This window comes from Stegodyphus dumicola, chromosome 11 (assembly GCF_044657685.1).
Source record: "Stegodyphus dumicola isolate Sdum_Otavi_A_Nest chromosome 11, ASM4465768v1".
NCBI lineage: Eukaryota > Metazoa > Arthropoda > Arachnida > Araneae > Eresidae > Stegodyphus > Stegodyphus dumicola.
In genome coordinates, this window is record NC_140778.1 from 120,945,621 (window position 1) to 120,965,998 (window position 20,378).

At 31.8% G+C, this 20,378-nt stretch overlaps 1 protein-coding gene across 2 annotated transcripts in view; it reads left to right on the forward strand.

Annotated features, from left to right (window-relative positions):
• The window catches only part of LOC118193838 (uncharacterized), a 147,310-nt gene that overhangs the window by 114,027 nt on the left and 12,905 nt on the right, over positions 1–20,378 (forward strand). For both annotated transcript variants that reach the window (XM_085827179.1, XM_085827180.1), the window contains 10 exons: positions 6,217–6,318; positions 6,443–6,544; positions 8,558–8,659; positions 9,596–9,697; positions 13,161–13,262; positions 13,357–13,458; positions 13,591–13,692; positions 17,153–17,254; positions 17,346–17,447; positions 17,534–17,635. In XM_085827179.1, the coding sequence (XP_085683305.1) occupies positions 6,217–6,318; positions 6,443–6,544; positions 8,558–8,659; positions 9,596–9,697; positions 13,161–13,262; positions 13,357–13,458; positions 13,591–13,692; positions 17,153–17,254; positions 17,346–17,447; positions 17,534–17,635 (1,020 nt within the window). The remainder of the gene's footprint in view (positions 1–6,216; positions 6,319–6,442; positions 6,545–8,557; positions 8,660–9,595; positions 9,698–13,160; positions 13,263–13,356; positions 13,459–13,590; positions 13,693–17,152; positions 17,255–17,345; positions 17,448–17,533; positions 17,636–20,378) is intronic.

Sequence of the window (20,378 nt, forward strand, 5' to 3'; positions counted from 1 at the left end):
CAGATGCACTTAAAGTTACGCATGAAAGTTTAAATTTTCAATGTTTTAAAGTAAGCCGCAGTTTATTTGGGTACAAAAGAAATATATCCAATCATTCTTACACGGCATTTATTTTTGCAAGAACAGATCTTAGATATGTACTTGCAGTTAATAAGTGCTTTATGCGACGAAAAAATTATTGTTGTGGAAGTTTTACACTTCAAAAATCAATTTTATAAAATTACAGCATCTAACTTTGCATACGGCCTCTGATCCTATTTCTATTTAATAAACATTCATGTTCATTCTAAAAATTAAATAGAATATTATTTAATTAATTGATTAATAGAAATTAATTGAGATTATTTTAAACTTATACTAATACTATACTTATACCGATACTATGTTTAAAAGTCTTACACATATTCAAGAGCGAAGTATTTGCATTCTTGTGTAACTAAAAATCAAACATTACCTAAGCTAATGAAAGATGAAATATCAATAATCTGTTAACAGATAAAGTAATGAAAATTTCTAAACAGACTGTCCAACAACCCTTTGATTTAAAAAGAAGAAAAAAACTGGATCCAGGTTCCAAGTTCCGCCTAGCTGCCATTTTTAAGGAATTTTTAATTTTATTAAATTCATTTGTAGAAAATAGTAGCAGGCTTCAGTAACGAATTTTTTGTATGATTAAGGGTTTCATTATAATGCAATAAATTTGCATGGAAATATTAATAACGTATTTTAGCATTTAAAAACTTATAAATTCCTTGTGTGAAAATTCTTTCGTGATTTTATAAGTAAAACATATAAATTAAAGAATGTTAGGCGCTAGTAAATACAAAACAATGTTCCTGAATAATTCTAAAGTGATGATGTCAACCTCGAATTATTATAATTTAATTTTTAACGTTCATTCAAATTAAAGTAAAAAAGCAAAATTATAAAATTTTGAATTTAAATATCTCCGTCAATTATATCGCACGGTAATCAAACTTAACATATACATTATAAAAAAATTGGTTTAATAATAGTCATAATAATGGATGTTTTAATAAAAAAATAATACATTTTTAATAATGAATATAAACTAAATATAACTATGGGGAAAACCTAGTTTTAACAAAATTAATATTTTAAATATGAAAAAACGTAACATGAGTATTTGCATCATTTAAAGCATTTTTATCCCTGGAATTGCATTCCTGAAACAAACGGTTGAAAAAATAAAAGCCGTGTAAGGATGTCTTCTTCAAAATGCAATACTATTTAATTCACAAAAGCTATGCTTAATATCTCAAAAGCCTGATCTGATAAATAACTTGGGAACTGATATGCATTCGTTACTTATTAAAAACTTAAAGGGATAAATGGGAAAATTACAGGTTTTTGAAAGTATGAAATTTGTCATTAGAACTTTACTCCTTGCACATCAAACCAGCATCGTATTTGGGAGGTTGAATAGTTCAGAATACCGCCATGCTTGAACAGTTGAGAACAGCGCCAAGGGAGCTAAGTCAAGCTTCTTCCTTTGCTAAGACGTAAGTCTCAGTTGGATGTCCTAAGCAGAAGACAAATAAATCTATAACTTCTCCAGCGTAGTTCTAGCCACTGTTTCTAACAACAATATAAATCGTTATCAGATCCTTCAGAATTAGACCTTACGTATCGTCTGTAACGCCCAGTGGTTTTCCGTAATAATAATATTCATGGGTATTCTATGTAAACTGTAAGTGAATATTTCAAGAATTTTATTCAAATTTTTAACGGCCCGAACACTGCCAACTTTTTAAATATTTAAACTGCTAAATTTTAGTAGATTACGCATTAAGATCCTACATTACCCATATCCTCAGAACTTTTTTCTGTCTATTAACACATATTATTCTCCTTCGTTTGAACTTTCCAATATTTTCAACATTTAGAGAGTTATTTTTCTCCATTTACTAAAGGGCAGACTTAAGCTTCTTCATTAAAATTTTCATTTTTAGTGAGATTTTCATTTTCAAATCAATTATCTAATTTCATCTACACGAGGGGTTTACAACGGGCTTGAAATATACCCCCTGGGGATCGATGGAGTTTAATAAGATAAGATAAATCTTGGATGCAATGTCCCATGAACTAAGCACACTACAGGTCTACTCCCCTTTTGGGCACTTCGTGGCGGTTCAACCTCCACTATTACCCTTCCAGGGGAGCAGCGCACCACCTGGATAAGACACCAGGCAGCACTGGTCGTCAATTGCTCCTGTCAGTCGCATGGGCAAGCCCGTCGCAGAAGGCCGTTACCCAGCAAACCGGGGCATAACACCCCGGCTACGGATCCAACCGCTCAGGACATGCCAAACTCCGAGGTCGGCCAATGAGTAACTTTTCCCAGAGCCTTCAGAACCACCAATTTCATAAATTTTATACTCCCGTGGCCGAGACTGCCTAGGTACAAATCGTAGCCAGTAGATGTAGTTTAATAGTAGATCGATGATGATGTATTAAGAGATCGACAGCTGAATAATACACAAAAAGTGTTTAATAGACTTAATGAACAATATTTTTTAAACATATAATTTCTTAGTGATAACTGCAGTATAAAAAAAGTAAAACTCAGAAAAATACCATCAAAAATATACGAAGAGAGAAAACCTAAATAACCATATCAAAATTTGCGCCTATTCTTTTACTCATACAAGCCGTTGGAACTTGTTAACAGAAATTATGCTCAAAGGGCAGTTAGGTTATCAATAAGTAAGTGTATCCGTTACATTTGACAACAACCTTACAAGCTAACTGCTGCTTTCATTCCACCCAGCCGTAACACAGCGAATCTTTGCGCCATGTTAACATATCCGTTACAGATACTGATGCTTCTGAAAACAAAAATACAATCACAAAGTTACCAGTGATCATATTCAAGATATATTTGCAGCTCATGGAATTGCTTTACGAACGTTGTTATAAAACGAATTGTTTTACGAATGTTGTTCACGCTATTATAAAAATGATAAGGCAGTTTTATTATTTTCATTTTAAAATGTCGCCATTTAAATGTATGGGTTTTCAGAAATTAAAGAGGTGTCACATGAAAAAGTAAAATACTGGCAATATAGTAAAGCATATTTAAAGTTTGGCTTTAATTCTTCTAAGGGAAACGCAGCATCATCTTTACGTCTCATTTGCGAAAACCACCTTTCATAACGATGCAATGAAATCGTCAAAAATGAAAAACCGTTTAATAAGATTGAATTGCAAAAAAGAAAACAACTATGAGTACTTAAAAATTTTTTAAAAAAAATATTTAATGCCCTCAAAGAGAAGTGCTTCATTTTTTGACACAATCGGCATCTAAGAACTATTAAGGATGACTAGAAGCTCCATATAAACATTTCCTATTTCATTGCAAAAGAAGCAACCCGCATGCAGTTGTTAAAAAATTATTATTACCAGTAGTTCGAAAAGTAATAACTGTTAATCAAAGCGAGAAATACTATCAAAGCCAAAGCTCAGAACCGCCATATTTTTATCAATTGTTTATCACAGTGATAAAACTGCAACAATTTGCTTCTTCACGCTAGGTACGCTATTCCTCCAAAAATATATGTTCGCAACGTTTTATAGACATCTTTAAAACCGTGATAAAAAATTTTCTTGACGATGAAAATCCTATAGTGATACAATAAAATTCAAAAAAAAGTATATTCTGCTTGGCTGATATATATTCTTTGTTCAACGTCATTCTGAAAAGAAGAGACGTCACTCTCATTGAAACTAAAACAATTGCCTTCGCTTTTCGCACTGACTAGTAGGAGAGTATATAATTACCGTCTCAAGATCAGATATAAATTACGGAAATAATGCTTTCCAGTTGACACAATACCTAATGGCACATGGAACATACATGAGCTATTTATTTCGCTTCTGTTTCTAGGATAGAAAGCAAAGAAATAAATGCTATGAACTTTAAAAATACACGATATGCATATTTTTCTAGACATTGGTATATCTGCATTATCAAACTTCAAGGTAAAAACATCAAAATATTTCTTACCTTAAAATACCTCAGATTAACGTGGCATCAAAAACTAACCTGGATCCTACACATTCAACAAGTACTTATCAAAAAAAGCATGACTGTCAAATTTTGTACGAAATTTCAAGGAAATAACTAGGGACAAAATTCTTACCTATAAAAGGACAGCAGTAATAGGAAAACGAATATTGTATATTGCTGCAATTTGGGCGCAACCAATGGAGGGAAGTTAAATTAAAACTTGCTCAATCTTCAGCTCTCTTTCGCCTTACTAGCATATTAATTCGCATTTATTCACATATTTTCCCTCCTATCTTGATAATTACAAATAGTTTATTTATACATATTTTTCATTTATCATTTCGTTATTGCACGTAACACATGGAAAAACATTTTTAAATATACTCTTGGTAGCTATAAAACTAGAAGTATGCTAGAGAGAAATCCGCGAGTGATAGCATAACACATTTTCCTTTTTATTTAATGTATACGTATCTATGTAAAAATTAAGTATAACCTAAACACGCACATTAAACTTTAAAGTTTATTAACACATTAAACTTAATTGGAACAAACAGACAATAAACATTTAAGTTTCTAATTTTCAATTAAATCACAAAACCATTCAAGGCATCTGCACCTTCCCAGTAGTAATCGCATTGTTGTAGACTTTTGCCCAATCGCTGCTCAAGATTTAAACAAAGCGTTCCGAGTTTCTAAATAATGCTAACTACTTACCTACGTCGCATTTTTGCTGGTTGCTCTCCCTAGGAAGTCACATCTGCCCACTAAGCTTCTTTTTACATTATCTAAAATGTAAGCTTCTTGTATCGAAACTGTGGAGCGCGTTTACCACCCCTAATGTTGTACCAATTAAGCAAAAATGTATTTCTGAAAACTGCTCCTGTTCAAAATAAAAAGGGCGTTTTAACCATCAATCCAGATTTCTTATCTTTCAGTCATAATCCACGTCGCACTTTTCCTCGATCATGACTAAATGTGATTGGTTTTATCTTCTCTACTCAATTCAATAGACATACCAATAAACTTATTACATATATGTATCTATTTTCTTGATTTACTTATTATCTCTTGAATATATATATAGAGAGAGAGAATTTAGTATATGTTTATTATAGAATTTAATATATATATATATATATATATATATATATAGAATTATTGACTAAATATTATGGCTGGAGTGGTGGAGGCAGTGACATCAGATAGCTTAACTCTCTGGCATAGTTGATAACTAACTGGAACTCTTGAAGAATAACAAAATCACTTGAAAATCCGATCATCCCTTTATTACTTGTCGATTTTGATTAAAATATCTTTTGGCACAATAAAAGAAACCTACACTTCTTAATTAAGCTACTCAGTTACATTTTTTTAACAACAGAAAATACTGCAGAGCAGCTAACGCGGATTGTGCAAGTGACAGCAGGGGAGAAAACTGATGCGTAAAAAGTAACTGGAGCGTTGATACTCGGAAATACATTCATTTAGTTCTAAATGAGAATTGGATAAAAGCTCTCAGCAGTGCGGATCTATGCAGGAAAAGAGTGAAATAAAATAATGCAGTAAGTATTCCTTAAAAGGGGATATACTCAGTTTAAAATTAGGACTTATTCTCTCACAGTTATGTAATTTATCCTGTTTTGCTGAATCTGAATTATTTAGAAGATATCATCGAACGTGAACTTGCAGTTACTTGGCATTATCAATTTGCCAACAGTGTCTGAACGTCAAATCTATGAAATAAATAAAATTACTATGCATGCGTATACTCAAATTACCGCAGAAAGATGGAATATAATAAAGAAGTAAAATAGTGCATCTTAGAGAGCGGAGAAACACCTAACCCTAAAGAAGATGCTACCTGTGAATTGGGCAACAGCTGCCAAGATATGTTTTTTCTCTCTTAATGTATCTGACGAAAGTTTGTTGTAGATTTTGTGTATTTATTATAGATTTGTTTAAAGTTTATTATATAATTCGTAAGTTTTGAAGATTTCTTATAAATCTCGCTAGTTCAGTTAAAATTTAGATTGAATGAAATATGCTAATTATTTCTTGACACCGGACAATCCGGATACGGAAATAAATTGTTATTTTGCTGTTCAGAATAGAATGCATGTTAAAACTATTTTATAGAGTGCACTTCGTAAATTTTCTTATATCAAATGTATCTGAATTTATAGAATGTGACTGCGGACAAAATGGAGCATGCTTCTTTGATCTTGAAGGACGAAGACAATGCAAATGCGAAGATGGATTCAAAGAATATCTAGGAAAGTGCAAAGGTATAATCTTTATTAACCGTTCCTATAATTTATATTGAATGTAGGAATCCAAATAATTTTTCCTAAATATTTGTTTAAAGATATATTTACAATATTGTTAAGTTATATGTCTCTGAATTTACAGAATGTGACTGTGGACTTGGAGCAACATGTTACTTCAATCAGTATGGTGGGAAGTATTGCTTATGTAATGTCGGATATGAAGAATTTAACGAGAAGTGCATCGGTAAGGGAAAGCTAAAAATCATTGTATTTAATATCATTAAGTAAATTAACGGTTACTTATCAAAATGTTTTTAAATAAATTAACTGTAAAATGAAAGCTTTTAGAAATTTGCCTTTTATTTTCAAGATTTTCGTTATAGATTTCTAATTTAGTAACATATCTAAGTGAGTATTCAAGGTGAACCAAATAACCTGGATTCAAACTGGCTAAATAGAACTGAAACAGTATAAATGTAAAATACAAAGTAGAATTTCAAAACAATCTTAATGAAAAAGTGCAGGCTGTATTCCCAAAATAAAGAACGTAGAACTGGCATATGAATTCAACTTTGAATAGTTTCGTTTTCCATTAAAAATTTACTCAACGTTTTCTACAATATTTAAATAAGGCATTTTGTAATAGATGATAGAAATTCACTTATTCACTTCAATACTTCACTTATTCACTTCAATACATAGGAAAAATAAACCTTTATTTAAAATTAAATTTCAGTAAAAGAAATTCGGTGCATTTGAGAAAAAGTCATTTAAGTTTCTTTTCACAAATTCATCAGTTCTAAGGAATGGCATTACCTTAATTTCAATGAAAAAATAACGTCCGCTAAAGATACATATTCTGACCTTAATCCTTTAAAACGTAAGCAATTTTTTATGAACACGACTTTATTAAATAACACTCTTTTATTAAAATAAATGATAATACAAAATTAAGTTTTTTTAATTTTTTATTACCCGTTGTTTTGTTTCAAATATCCTGGGAAGTTTAAAATTTAGTGTGTTATTTTTAATGTATAGTTTCAATAAAATATTCTTTCTTAATTCTAAATGTGATACTTCAATCATTTCTTTTTTTATTATTAAAAGCTTTTATTGCCAATATGGTCAAAAATTCGTGAACGATTTTTAATCTACTCTCTGGTAACCCACACATTGTTTGTAGATGATAATGTAACTTAATGAAACAAATTTTTGCAAGTTCAATTTTTATTATATCAAGTTAATATTTAAATTGTTTTTCGCACAAATCTTTGTTTAAAAAACGTACTAAAAATCTCAGAGATCTACTGTTTCTCAATCGGATAAATCAGATAAAATCTTTTGAACGAAATTTCAAATTTTTAACGTCATTTCTAATTATGAACATAATGTACAAATTTTTAATGTCATTTCTAATTGTCATTACAATTTAGCAATATAAAATATCAAATTTTTAATTTGAATGCGAAATTTTAAAAACCGCTAGAATTTGGTATACTATTTGTATACTTATTCTAAAATTTCAACATCTAAATGTGCATCCATTACAAAACTTTTCACAAAACAAGGAACAAACTCTTCATCTTCCTTTAAAGCAAGTATGATAAACACTTCCACTGCAGAACTTAAATCACCGTTACTTGCTGGATCTGGCAATACCGTCAATTTAATTACGCACTGTCCTTCAGAGTCAGTACTAGCAAAAGACAGAAAACAGTCACCGAATCTAACACGTATTACAACGTGTTTACCTACGGAGCGAAAAGAGCAAAGAAGTAGCGTTTACTGTTTGAGTTACCAAATTCTCTATCTCTTCCTTACTTTAAACTTTCGCTCCTTGTAACGAGAAATACTGAGCAGTAGGAGCAGAAATACTGAAAACATCTTGCGCTTCATGCACTAGATTTTTATCCTGTCTAGCACTTTACTTTCTTTAATCTCACGCTTTACGTTTTAACATCAACTTCTCAACGAAAAATGATTATGATAAAATGAACATAAAGAGAGGCCTTTATTTATGTTCCATATATAAACATATGAATAATGATTTTCCTAAATAGGAACTACTTCGACATGTTAATAATTAATCAAACAGAGAAAATACGTAAGCGTTTATATTATGTAATGCAGAAAGTTCTTGAGATTTTGCGATGCAAGTATGCAAGCTCTTAAATTGTGGCAACATAAGTATGTAAAAACCAAATAATGTTAATAATATTTACATTAATAGTAAAGTCATGCTTTTACATATTTACAGAATGCGACTGCGGACCTTATTCCAACTGCTCCTTAAATGCCCATGGTAAAAAGATGTGCTCCTGTTCAGAAGGATATCGAGAATTAAATGGAAAGTGCAAAGGTAAGGAAAGGGAAATATAACTTTCAACTAAATAACAACCCTAAATTATTATTTTATGACACCTGAAAGTTATTTCAGCACCATTTCTTGACATTAGTAGGTCGTACTTGGCAAATTTGGAAGAGAAGCTATTTTCAACAACAATTTTTTCCAAAAACAATTGACTTGTAGATTGTCAGTAAAAATTAACATTTATAAATTCTTTATAAAGGCAAGGAAAATTATCTTACCTTTTCTATCTTCCGGATGGCCGAGGATACATCCATTCTGATCGCTGACATATCTACATTCAAATATTCTCCAAAATAATGACACTTCTGTGAAATATAAACATATTACATTTATATACATTTATATACACCTATTAGATTACGTTTACATGAACATCATGCGCTTCCCTTCATACAATCTTCCTAGTTCTTGTTCTGGTTCTAGTTCGATGTAAATCAGAGTTCTTTTTACGTTTTTGTTTTTATTATTCTAGAGTTTAGATGTAACGGCGATGATAGTCCAGAGTTTAGATGTAACAAACTTATTAAATGAAAATTTAAGTAAGACTTGTTACTATCATTTCATTGTGTCCTTTCCTTTGGTGTCTAAACTGAATGAAGGAATTCTAAAAAAAAAAAATTCAAACAATTTGCTTATTGATTTAATTTTCCTTGCTTTGTTTCAGCTTACTTCTTCCATCGTTTGGCAAAATTACATATTTCTTTTCTTTAACTGAAACGGATATTGTCGTTGCATTTTCATATATGAAATTTCGTGTTAGTCCTTTATTTTTAAGATCTATAATTCATTCATTTGTTAGTAGCTAAAAATCGTCATCGAGTTTACATTTCCACTTAAATGAATTTTTTTTTTTTTTGACACTCTTAGTCACTTTGGAATCGCGTTTTATTTTGCGATTTTATTTGCTTATTTATCTGTTTGTAGAATGCTCTTGTGGGGAGAACGGTGCCTGCTCCTTCGATAGGTCTGGATACAAACTCTGCATGTGTGGTAACGGCTTCAAAGAGCACAGTGGAATATGCCGAGGTAAGATCAAATAGTAATCATATTCAAGGCTAAAAAAAATATCAAATCTTGTTTGGCAGCAAATGGTCCATGTCAAGAATTTTACCATTTTTCTGTTTTCGCAATGTAAGACTGCTCAAGATTCATACACTTATGCATCACATTCGGTTTATCAACAGATGCGTAAGGAAACGTTGTTGTTTGAAAATATTTGTAAAAAATGCTTTTCAATAATCTATAAATAATGCCTTATGTACTCTTCACAAAACAATTAGACAGTTCTATATCTCCCGTTCTACTGGGTCGATTGACGAAATTCAACTTGCGTTTTTCATGTCTCGAAAGCACGACTTAGGATATGTATCAGATTTATATATAGTATTGTTCTAATATAGGTATTTTGACATAAAATCGGACTTTGTCTAAACATATATTATTTTTTCTATATTTCAATTCTAAGACTCAAATTCCGCCAAACTACCAAGTTTTGTAAAAATCGCAAAAGTAGTTTGTAAAAAATTAGCTGTCAAAATTTTAGCTCCTCAATATTAAGTGAGTTTGATATATATTTATTAATCTCTCTTTTTGTAATTAAACTTGTTTGATTTTACCTTTCACATTTCGAAATTCAGGTTCATTCCAAATAAAGTTCGCCAGTTTTTTATAATTTATTTTTAAAATTTGTTATTTTTATAATTTTTTCAAAAAAAAATTTCAATTACAATTTATGAAATTTTTACCATCAATAGATGTATTTTGAAGCATACCTACAAAAAATTACAGTTTTTTTTTACTTAAAATTTCCGAAGATATACGTGAAATTATATATTGGCGCGTTTTGAAATTTGGCATATTTGTTGAAAGCGATAAAACATCGAATGTGGTTTAGACATTTTGCTAAAATTATTTAAAAGTATTTTTTTCCACTCACACAATGAAAAAAGGTAGGAACGAGGTACCTTTTTTTCCGCTTCGGAAAGGAAAGGAAAGGAAAATTGGTTGTCGTATATTAAGAAGTGCGCCAAGTGAATTATTCTTGGCGCAAACTGAAATAATTGTGCCAAGATAAATTTTTGAATTTCTCCGTACATTTCGCACCAAATTTTACAAAATTCAATATCTAGACATAATTTGAGTCGTAGAATCGAAATATTGAAAAACAAATTGGTATGTTATCTCAGGAAAAGCCCGATTTTGTGTCAAAATACCTATGTTAGAACAACGCTATATATAAATCTAATATATATCCTAAGTCGCGCTTTTGAGACATGAAAAAACGCAATTTGAATTTTGTGGTCGGCCTAGTAGAACGCTCGCGTTCTGCTGGGCCGATTGACAAAATACAGAACTGTCCCTCCCCACCAGCGGCCGAGCGGTAAAGTCGCTGAACACTGGTAGTTCGGTCCGAGGTTCGAATCCCGCGAACGGGCTGGCTGCCTGGGCGTTTTCGTGGTTTTCCCCATGTGTAACGTGTATACGTGCCAGTTTCCCTTAGAAAGTCCTCCACGAAAGGCATCCCTCCCCTTAGGCAGATAGCCCTAGTGTGCTTTGCCATAATTAAATACACCACACCAGAATTGTCCCTTCCTTTTTTTGCAGTGGACATGTTGTAGCGGTATTTAAATGAGGATGTATTTATATTACAGCAGAGCGTAAATCAGGCGCTTTATATACTGTAAAAACAGATAAATTAAACTATTATTAAATATATAATAGATATCAGAGGATGAAAGCCCAGCTTTAAATCTCAGAAGAAAGCAGTCATATTTTTGTTTATAACATCATTTCGGAAAGTCTTCTCGATATAATGACAGGAAAGCACTTCCAGACTTTGGTGAAAAGATACTGTACGCTCGAATTCCAGCCTGGGTTGTTCTTAATCAAAACTGGAGTAAATCTTAAGTAAATAGCCATCGTGTGTATTGTCTGAATTAAACAACACATTCCAAGAAAATTACCACGCCCTCTATTATATTCTCCTTAAAGAAATTCCAGTCAAAGGAAATATCACTCCAAAAAAAGAATTCTCTCACTCGGAAAGAATAAGTATGTCTAAGCTAGTCATTTTTAACACATTAAAAAGCATAGGAGGATATTTCTAGGAAATACTTCATTATTTACTTGCCACTTACATTAAAAACGTGAGGCTTTTCGTAAGTCAGGTTTGTTATCAAAAATGTAATTTAACTAATGGCATAAAATCGTATTTAAGTACATAATAACCAGCTAAGATGCTGATTCCATTGGAGATTTTGGTAAAATCCTAGTATACGGTGCAGCCTTGGCGCGATTTTGAAAATTATCGCCAACAACAAAAATTACCCAAAGAACGTCTATGTATATATAGTGATAGTGTACTATACACTATATACTATCATATATACATGGTATATACTATGTATAACTATATATATTCTTTGAATATCCGTTTACTACTCATCGTATATGTCCCGTTTTTACTGCTCATCATAAAAGTCGCCAAAAGTAGCCAAATCCCGTGTGCACCGGATACTAGGATTAAACCGAGATTTTGTTATGTTCTTCAAATGTAAATATCGAAGCCTCATCGAAAGCTTCCTCCCCCTTCAGCCAGATATCACTGGTGTGCTTTGAAAAATTTGTGTTATTGTTGGTGTGTGACTTATCTCACTTGTCTGACGGTAACACCAAAACAAGCCACAAAATTCATCGTGGCGAAAAGAGCAAAATTGCGCCTGTCGTTGACAGTAGCGTTGACATACAGGTGTCAGTTCGACATCACTCAGCTACTCCCCCAATTTTGAAGGAAAGCGATCCGGAGGAACGGGTCTGAGGGTATCCCAACCCTCTTTCCCTACCCCCGACCTCACGAGAGGACTTTCGGCTCCCAGCATATTTATACTGTCTTCACACCGCATAGACACTATACATTTATAGACATCCATGCCTTCTCCAGGATTCGAACCCGGGTCCTTCAGTATCGCAGTAGGATCCCCTAACCGTTATGCCGTCTAGGCGTCTTGGCAAATTCAATTCCTTGTATCATATTTAAACTCCATATAAATCGTGAACTAAAATGTTCATTTAATTAATCAGTTAATTTTTTCAATGTGTTGTCTTTCAGTGCATATGTGAAGTAACTACTAAATATAAATTTAGAAAGTAGAGCAAACTATTTAAGGTATAGTGTCCTATTGTTTATCGCATGCTATCGAAAGGCTCAAGAGAATTAAATAAATTTTTAGTGATAAATCCCAACTAATGAACTTCTAAATTTGCGTTTAGAAAAAAAGGAAATTTTCACTAATCTAATTTTAAATAATATTCACGTTAATTCATCAACATACATATGCATATTGATGCATATGATTCTACATGCCATATGACAAAATAAAGGAGAATAAGTGATATTTTTAATATTTTCCCATGATTCGTTTTAATTTGTGTTATATATTATTAATTTTATTATAAAAACCTTACTTTGATATTTTATCATATTTTATAGAATGTTATTGTGGAAGCAATTCATCCTGCGTGTTCAATAATTTTGGAAACAAAGAATGCATTTGCCAAGATGATTATGTAGAATTTAAGGGATTGTGTAAAGGTAAAATTTCAAAAACTTCTCATATCTACTTGTACTATCTTCCTGTGAGCATAATTAGAGCATATATTTACGTAATGCCTTGTTCCTTGTACAGAATGCATCTGTGGACCGAATTCAATATGTGCCTTTGACAAGTATGGACGCAAGCGTTGCGCTTGTAAAACAGGCTTCGCAAAATTTGAAGGAGAATGCCACGGTAAGGAATAAACTTAAAAGCCCCATTATTAAATATCCAGTAATTCTGATCTGAGATTTTGCTGCTTAATTGATTTTGCATTAACTTTGGAGGATTTTTCTTTCCAGTAATGTTGGTTATTTTTATTTGCAGAATGTAACTGTGGACAGAATTCTGCGTGTTCATTTGGTTATTATGGAGACAAACAATGTGACTGCGGACAGGGTTTCGTGGCGTTTGATGGAAAATGCAGAGGTGAGAAAAATATTATAATTTAAAATTAAAAAGGGCGTTGCTTCAAAATGGCAGAATGTTGCATTTCACCAAAAATTTATGCTGAATATTAATATGATTTACAGAATTTTAAAATTATTTAGAGAAGAATATTGTTTAGTATAATTAACAGTACATTTTGTTGAAAGTAAGAATACTCAACCCAGTAAACGAAAGTCATTCATAGATAAAATTCTAACTCTTGCGTAGTTTTCTGAGACTTTCATTTCAGTGCATCTTAGCCTGGTGTTAAACAGAAAACTATTTCTTAAATACGTTATTAATAAATTTTGTACGTCGTGGTTCCGTAGTTAAAAACAATGATAACTGGTATGTAAATAAACTAAATCCTCGTTAATCCGAATCTCAAGGGATTGAAAAATCAAAAACACATTCGTGTTAACTGGTGACTCAAATGTGATATTTAGAATATTTTTTCCTACACAATAGCTATTTACTGTATATAAATACATAAGTATTACAATACATTATGTATGTCATGATAGAAATTACAGTACTATATTAATTACTGTACTGTAACTTGAAAAAGTACATTCACTGATCATCACCTTCACGACCAGCTGTATTCAAGATTTCGATAAAACTAGCAGTCAATTTGGAGGTTGCAGCAAATGTTCTAGATTGTCCAACATTTGTAATATTTTCTAGTGGTTGGACAGAATAGTATTGTTCTTCTCATTTTCTTCTGGTAACATTTTTTGCACCTCAGCCGCATCTGCTTGTTCATCATATTCCACTAGAACAAACACGGCAAAGTGTCATCTATTATAACAAACTCTTCAAAACTCATCGTTGACGGAAGGATCGCGATTGTAGAGCAGTGTTGCTCATGCTGGCTGTGTTTCAAAGACTATAGTGTATTCTGTGACGTTTTCAACTCAACGGGACGGAAAATTTCTGAACGCAGTCTTAGAAGAGAGACAACAACAAAAAACGGGAAAAACTTCATGTTAAATGATAAAATTCTATTGATGCGACGGACCAAAAAACAGTTTATAATTCTCGCTAACCGAAATTCTCGTTAACCGATGAAATATCCTATAAGATGATATGCATCGCTGCAGGAACCGAAAGTTTTTTCATGTTAACCGAGTGTTGACCTTAAGCAAGTTCGTGTTAAGGAGGTTTTCCTGTATTTCTAAAAATTACTTTTAAGGAATTTCATTACGTGATGAGCTAATTTATTTAGTTTCGTAATTATTTATCTATTCTGTTTTTTTTTAATATAATAGTTAGCATCTTCCTCATATACATCAGAATAATCAGTGTAATGATCAGTATAGATAGTTACCTATCATATCTTTTACACCCTTTGTACAGTTAACATTTTCAGTTAATCTCTAGAAAGCACCAAACACTTGCCAGACTTTTAAAAAGTGTCACGATATGAGATACAAGCACGCAAATCAGAATACGATGAGGAAATTAGAAGCTTTATATTTCAGAGGTTTTTTTTTCATTAAGAAAACCCAATTGATAAATAAATTACAGATGTGTACAAATACGGTAAACATGACCTTAGAGGATGGCACTGAAAGTTTCAATGAATTCTACAAAGATAAGTGTTGAGCTAAAACATTTTCTATTGATCAGAATTTGATACTTTTCACACATGGCCTTATGAATTATATTTGTTTCTTTGAAGTAGCAAAATTCTTAATGCATTTCCAGTTAAACTTGAAGATTTCTAGTCGAACTTAAAAGACAGTTAAATTAGTTCGTATTTTAATAACCGGAATTCTTTTCAACTGCCTTTATACTTGTTAATAACAATTATTTGATTCCCGTAGATCAGTACGAAAAAGAGATTTTCTGAATTAAATAACTATATAAATGTAAATAAATATGAGCTGTTTCACATAAAAAGCAGTCTTTTAGTCGCAAAGTCAGTTTCTTTACAGTTCTAAAATTTCCACAGTCGTTTTGTAAGATATGGTGTATCTACACAAACGTCTCTACTCATCGTTATGCTCTGGACATATTAATGATTATAAACATGGTATATTCAGAAACTGACAAAGAGCATAATAAAATGCTGTTGAACACACAAAAGAACAAAAATACGTGAAGATATTCCGCACATTTATCCATTTTCTCAGTTGTTTGAATTGAATCATGCCTCGGATACAAAAAATATCAAATTCGGAACAAGAATTCTTATCAAGAATAAAATGACAGAATTAGTGGCAAATATCCCAGTGTCACATTTTATTGGACCAAGAAAAACTGGTACACATCTTTTGTGTTTTATTTGTTTCTAAGTTGAACTTTCTTATTTTACCTTCAACATCTAAGAACATTCTTTCCTTCAAGAAATAAACAGGAAAATCGGAATTCTTTGCCATTTTTTCACAGGGAAATATTTTTACAGTATTTACAATTTGTTTGCCTTACAGCAGAACATTAAATTTTTCTATCGTTGCCACTACATATCAATCAAAGCTGCGCCCTCTCGTGGACAGCAAAATGAAACTGCAACATCTCGAATTCGATATGCTATACATTTAATACTTTCGATGTGCGATTAAAAGTATATCTTGTTATGTTGTTTGCTAACTAATAAATTCCTCATCCACTTTAAACACTGTCATAGATTAATTACATTCCTTGACGACAAAGAAATCCATCACTGTTGGAATTCCGTCACTGATTTGATTACTGCAACTTAATTAAAATTTGTTTTCTGTGATTATATACCCGAAGATAATCTTGTATTTCAATTATATATTGACTAAGAAATGTACTTTGTAAATTTATGCATAACCCTCTTGTAAAAGCGAAGTCATCTTAACAAAATCGTATACAAATGCTATGTAGTCCATTCGAGAATACAGGTAAGTGTACTTGCATTACGGTAAGATATTTGGTCTGTTAATTTCAGTAAAACAATGAGATGTCTGTTTAAATGAATCCCATTTTAAGTACCTCTGAAGAAGGTGATCAATCCTAATGAGTCTGAGAGTCACAATTGTATTTATATACTGGACGTCGCTAGAGTTAGGCTTTGTGCGGAGTATTAGCCATATGGAGTTTAGGTACCAAATCGTCTTAAAGATGTATATTGCCTGATCGTCTGAAGATGTCTGTTGCCAATCATTGAAAGTGCTAAAGCATCTGTTGCACTTACTTACTTCTCGAAGAATCAGAATTTAAATTAATTGCTAATGCATTTAAAAGCAGAGAAGTCTTCTTAAATTTATCCGTGAATTATAACAGTCCTTTCAAACACTGTCGAAAAACATTGAACGAATTCTGTAAGTGTTTAAATCGCAACCTCTTTTAGTTCTGAAATAATTCTTCAAAACCTTTTCGTAGCTGCATATCAGTATTTTGTTAATTCGCGTAATGAATTTTTTCTAAATCTGCTTTTCATTCGCATTTTCTTTAGGAAATATTAGCTACATAGTTATGTATTTTTCAGAATGTGAATGTGGTGGCAATTCGACATGCATGTTTGATAAATATGGAAATAAAAAATGTTTTTGCGGAGATGAATTTGCAGAATTCGGAGGCTACTGCAGAGGTAAAATTTTAAAAATCGTTTTTCTTCTGATATTTTTTTTCACATGGTAAGGGTTAATTTTTACACTGTTGGATGTGTTTCTCGTTTACAGAATGCAGCTGTGGACGCAATTCAAAATGCCAATTCGACAAGTATGGAAATCAGCAGTGCACGTGTAAAGAAGGTTTTGCAAAATTCAATGGTGCCTGCAAAGGTATAAAATATGAGACATTTTCTTTTCTTGAGAAATTCGAAATTGTACTTAATCTTGAGAAATTTACTTGAGTCTCTTATTTATAGAATGCAACTGTGGAAATAAATCTAACTGCGCATTTAGTTATTATGGAGTAAAGCAATGTATCTGCACAGATGGTTACGTCGAGTATGAAGGAAAATGCCGAGGTATAAATAATTGGCAACTTATAATTGAATTTTAAATATGTTCTATTGACATTGGGACAATTTTGATTACGTTTTTACTATAACGCATGAGATTATTCATTTATTTGTTTTTGCAACCGCTCTGAATCAAAATCGAAATGCTATTTCCGTTTCTATTTTTAAAATATTTTGAACGTTTTGGGCTATTTCGTTTTCCTTCAATCAAGGTACGATATAAAAATAATATTTACATCCTCGTATGACATAAAGGAAACATTGTAATCACTATAAATTGCGCGTGTCACATTTGAATGGAGATATTCATTTTGATCGTTGCTTAATGCATCTGATAGATTAAAAAATAATTATATTCTTTAATTAAATCAAACTTTTAATTCGATCTTCTAGTTCCCCCTCTTATATCTGGGAAAGTTTCATACTCGTTATGAAACAATAAAATTACAAAAAGTTAGACTTCCGTAAGACAAAAATTGACTTAAATTTTAACATGACTGCCTATTCTTAATTCACGATAAATAATTTACTTTTCTTCTCTTGAGAGACAAATATATTGTTGCGTGCGTACGGGTTCGTAAGTCCGATAAAAAGTCAATAAAATTCATTCTTCTCACAAGAAATGTAACAAAACGCTATATATTTCCTCGAAGATATTTGTACAATATCACAGTATTACGCACTATAATCAGTAGCTGTATTTTAAACTACTAAAACGTTAAATAGAACGCAATCCAAAGCTCAGAGAAAGCTAATCCGATCAAAATTACAGCAACTGAGTAAACAACAACAGCTCACTAAAACAACTGAGCTGAAATGTTTCTCTCCAGCTTTTATAGCTTTTATAGCTCGTTCGCGCGAGTTAGTTCCAGCTATTTCCGGAGAGCAAAAAGAGTAGAATTATGGTTACAGCTAACATAGTAGTCAATTAAGTTTATTCAAATTAAATATCAGTTACCGAGATAAACTTTATACGAACTTAAATGGCAAACAGGAAATACCAAATAATATTTCCCATAATTTACTGTTTCGAAGACGTTACATTTCGGTCGCAGATGCCGTTGTTGGTGGCGGTAAATTTATGTACCTTTTGCTGTCACCAGGCAAAGTTCCAAGCGGAACGTTTAACGAGTGATGACACAATAGAAAGTTGTCCAGTTTATGAAGCTAAGAGCTAAGTAGCTGCTGTAAGTTCTGTATCATTGTTAATTTGTAAATATTTGATTATTTGCATACGTCTGTAGCAAACGTATTTCAGATCATTAAATATTTTGGGGCTTTCACGAATAAATATATTAAGTATTTATTGCAAAGATATAATTATCATTTTACAGTTATTTTTAATTCCTGTAAAACTACTATAGATAAAGTTGTTTATTGAAATTATTAAGTATTTATTGCAAAGATATAGTTATCATTTTACAGTTATTTTTAATTCCTGTAAAACTACTATAGATAAAGTTGTTTATTGCAGCTTTATCTTTTATTTATATACTATAAAGGTAAGGGTTTCATCCGAGCGTACTGTTGCAATGTAAGTGGTTTAAATATACAACTAGCAAGTGGAACTTCCGCAGTTTGAATCCAACAAGAATACAGTTGATTTTTCACTTTTATCTGCATCTAAAAGGCATCTAATTAAAAATATAACGGTTGATCTTTCGTTACCGTGTGGATTTGTTTAACTGAATTTCATCCTCTCAGCGGTCGTCCTTCAAGTTGCGGACAACACAAGGAACTATGGCATTTCTTTGCCTGCGATTTGAATTCTGGTGAAAATACAGTTTATCTTCAAAGCTTCTCAAACAGTGAAACTAATCATCTTTATGACGGCATTTCTTAGAAAAAAAAAAAAAGGGTTAAAGAGTAAGGACGTAAAGAAATAACTGTACCTCCTCTCTTTGATGCAGAATTTTGAATCGCCTTTAATTCTGAGTATTGCCAAATATTGAATTCTAAACGCAAGTTAAGAAATTTATTTCATTATTAGAATAGTGATTATGTCATATCGTGTGTAGTTCAAAAGAAATTCAAAAATGTGAGATGCATCTACTAATATCCTTGTAAAACAAGCTTAGGTAATATATTAAAGCATACAGGAAATCGTTACCTTAGTTTCATTAGTTGTTTCATTTGAATGTTTTTGATATGTAAACGAGGAAAACAACTGCAGAATAACATTTAGCTTTATTGAACATTACCTCACGATTAGCATGGCAACAAGAATGAAAACATATGTTAAGGATTGCCCTAAATTTAAAATTTATTTAGTTTATACAGCACTGCAGTGTCGCTTCTGTCACATCGAATCATGTGTTATCATCAAGGTTTTAATTAAATTAAAAAGGAATGGCAGCATTAAGTCATCGTGGAAACCAAAGCAATGGTTGACTTTTTTATGTGATATTCGATATGAGTAAACTCAAATAAATATTATGTAAGTGTAACAAAATATGGTAAGGTTCAGATTCTAGTATGCTGTATATACGGGATTTGGCGACTTTTTAGCGACTAGTTATATATCGGATGGGTTTACACGCGTCATGTTGGCGTTGGCGACAGTTTTTTAAATCGCGCCAAGGCCGTGCCGAACACTACGGTTTTACCATTGTAAGTAATAAAATATTAATTTTATCAGAGTCTGAAAAGTGTTATTAGCAGATTTGGTTTAATCCTAGCACAGATATACATGGCGACATTATGATGAGCAGTAAACACGACAATTAGGATGAGCAGTAAACACGACAAT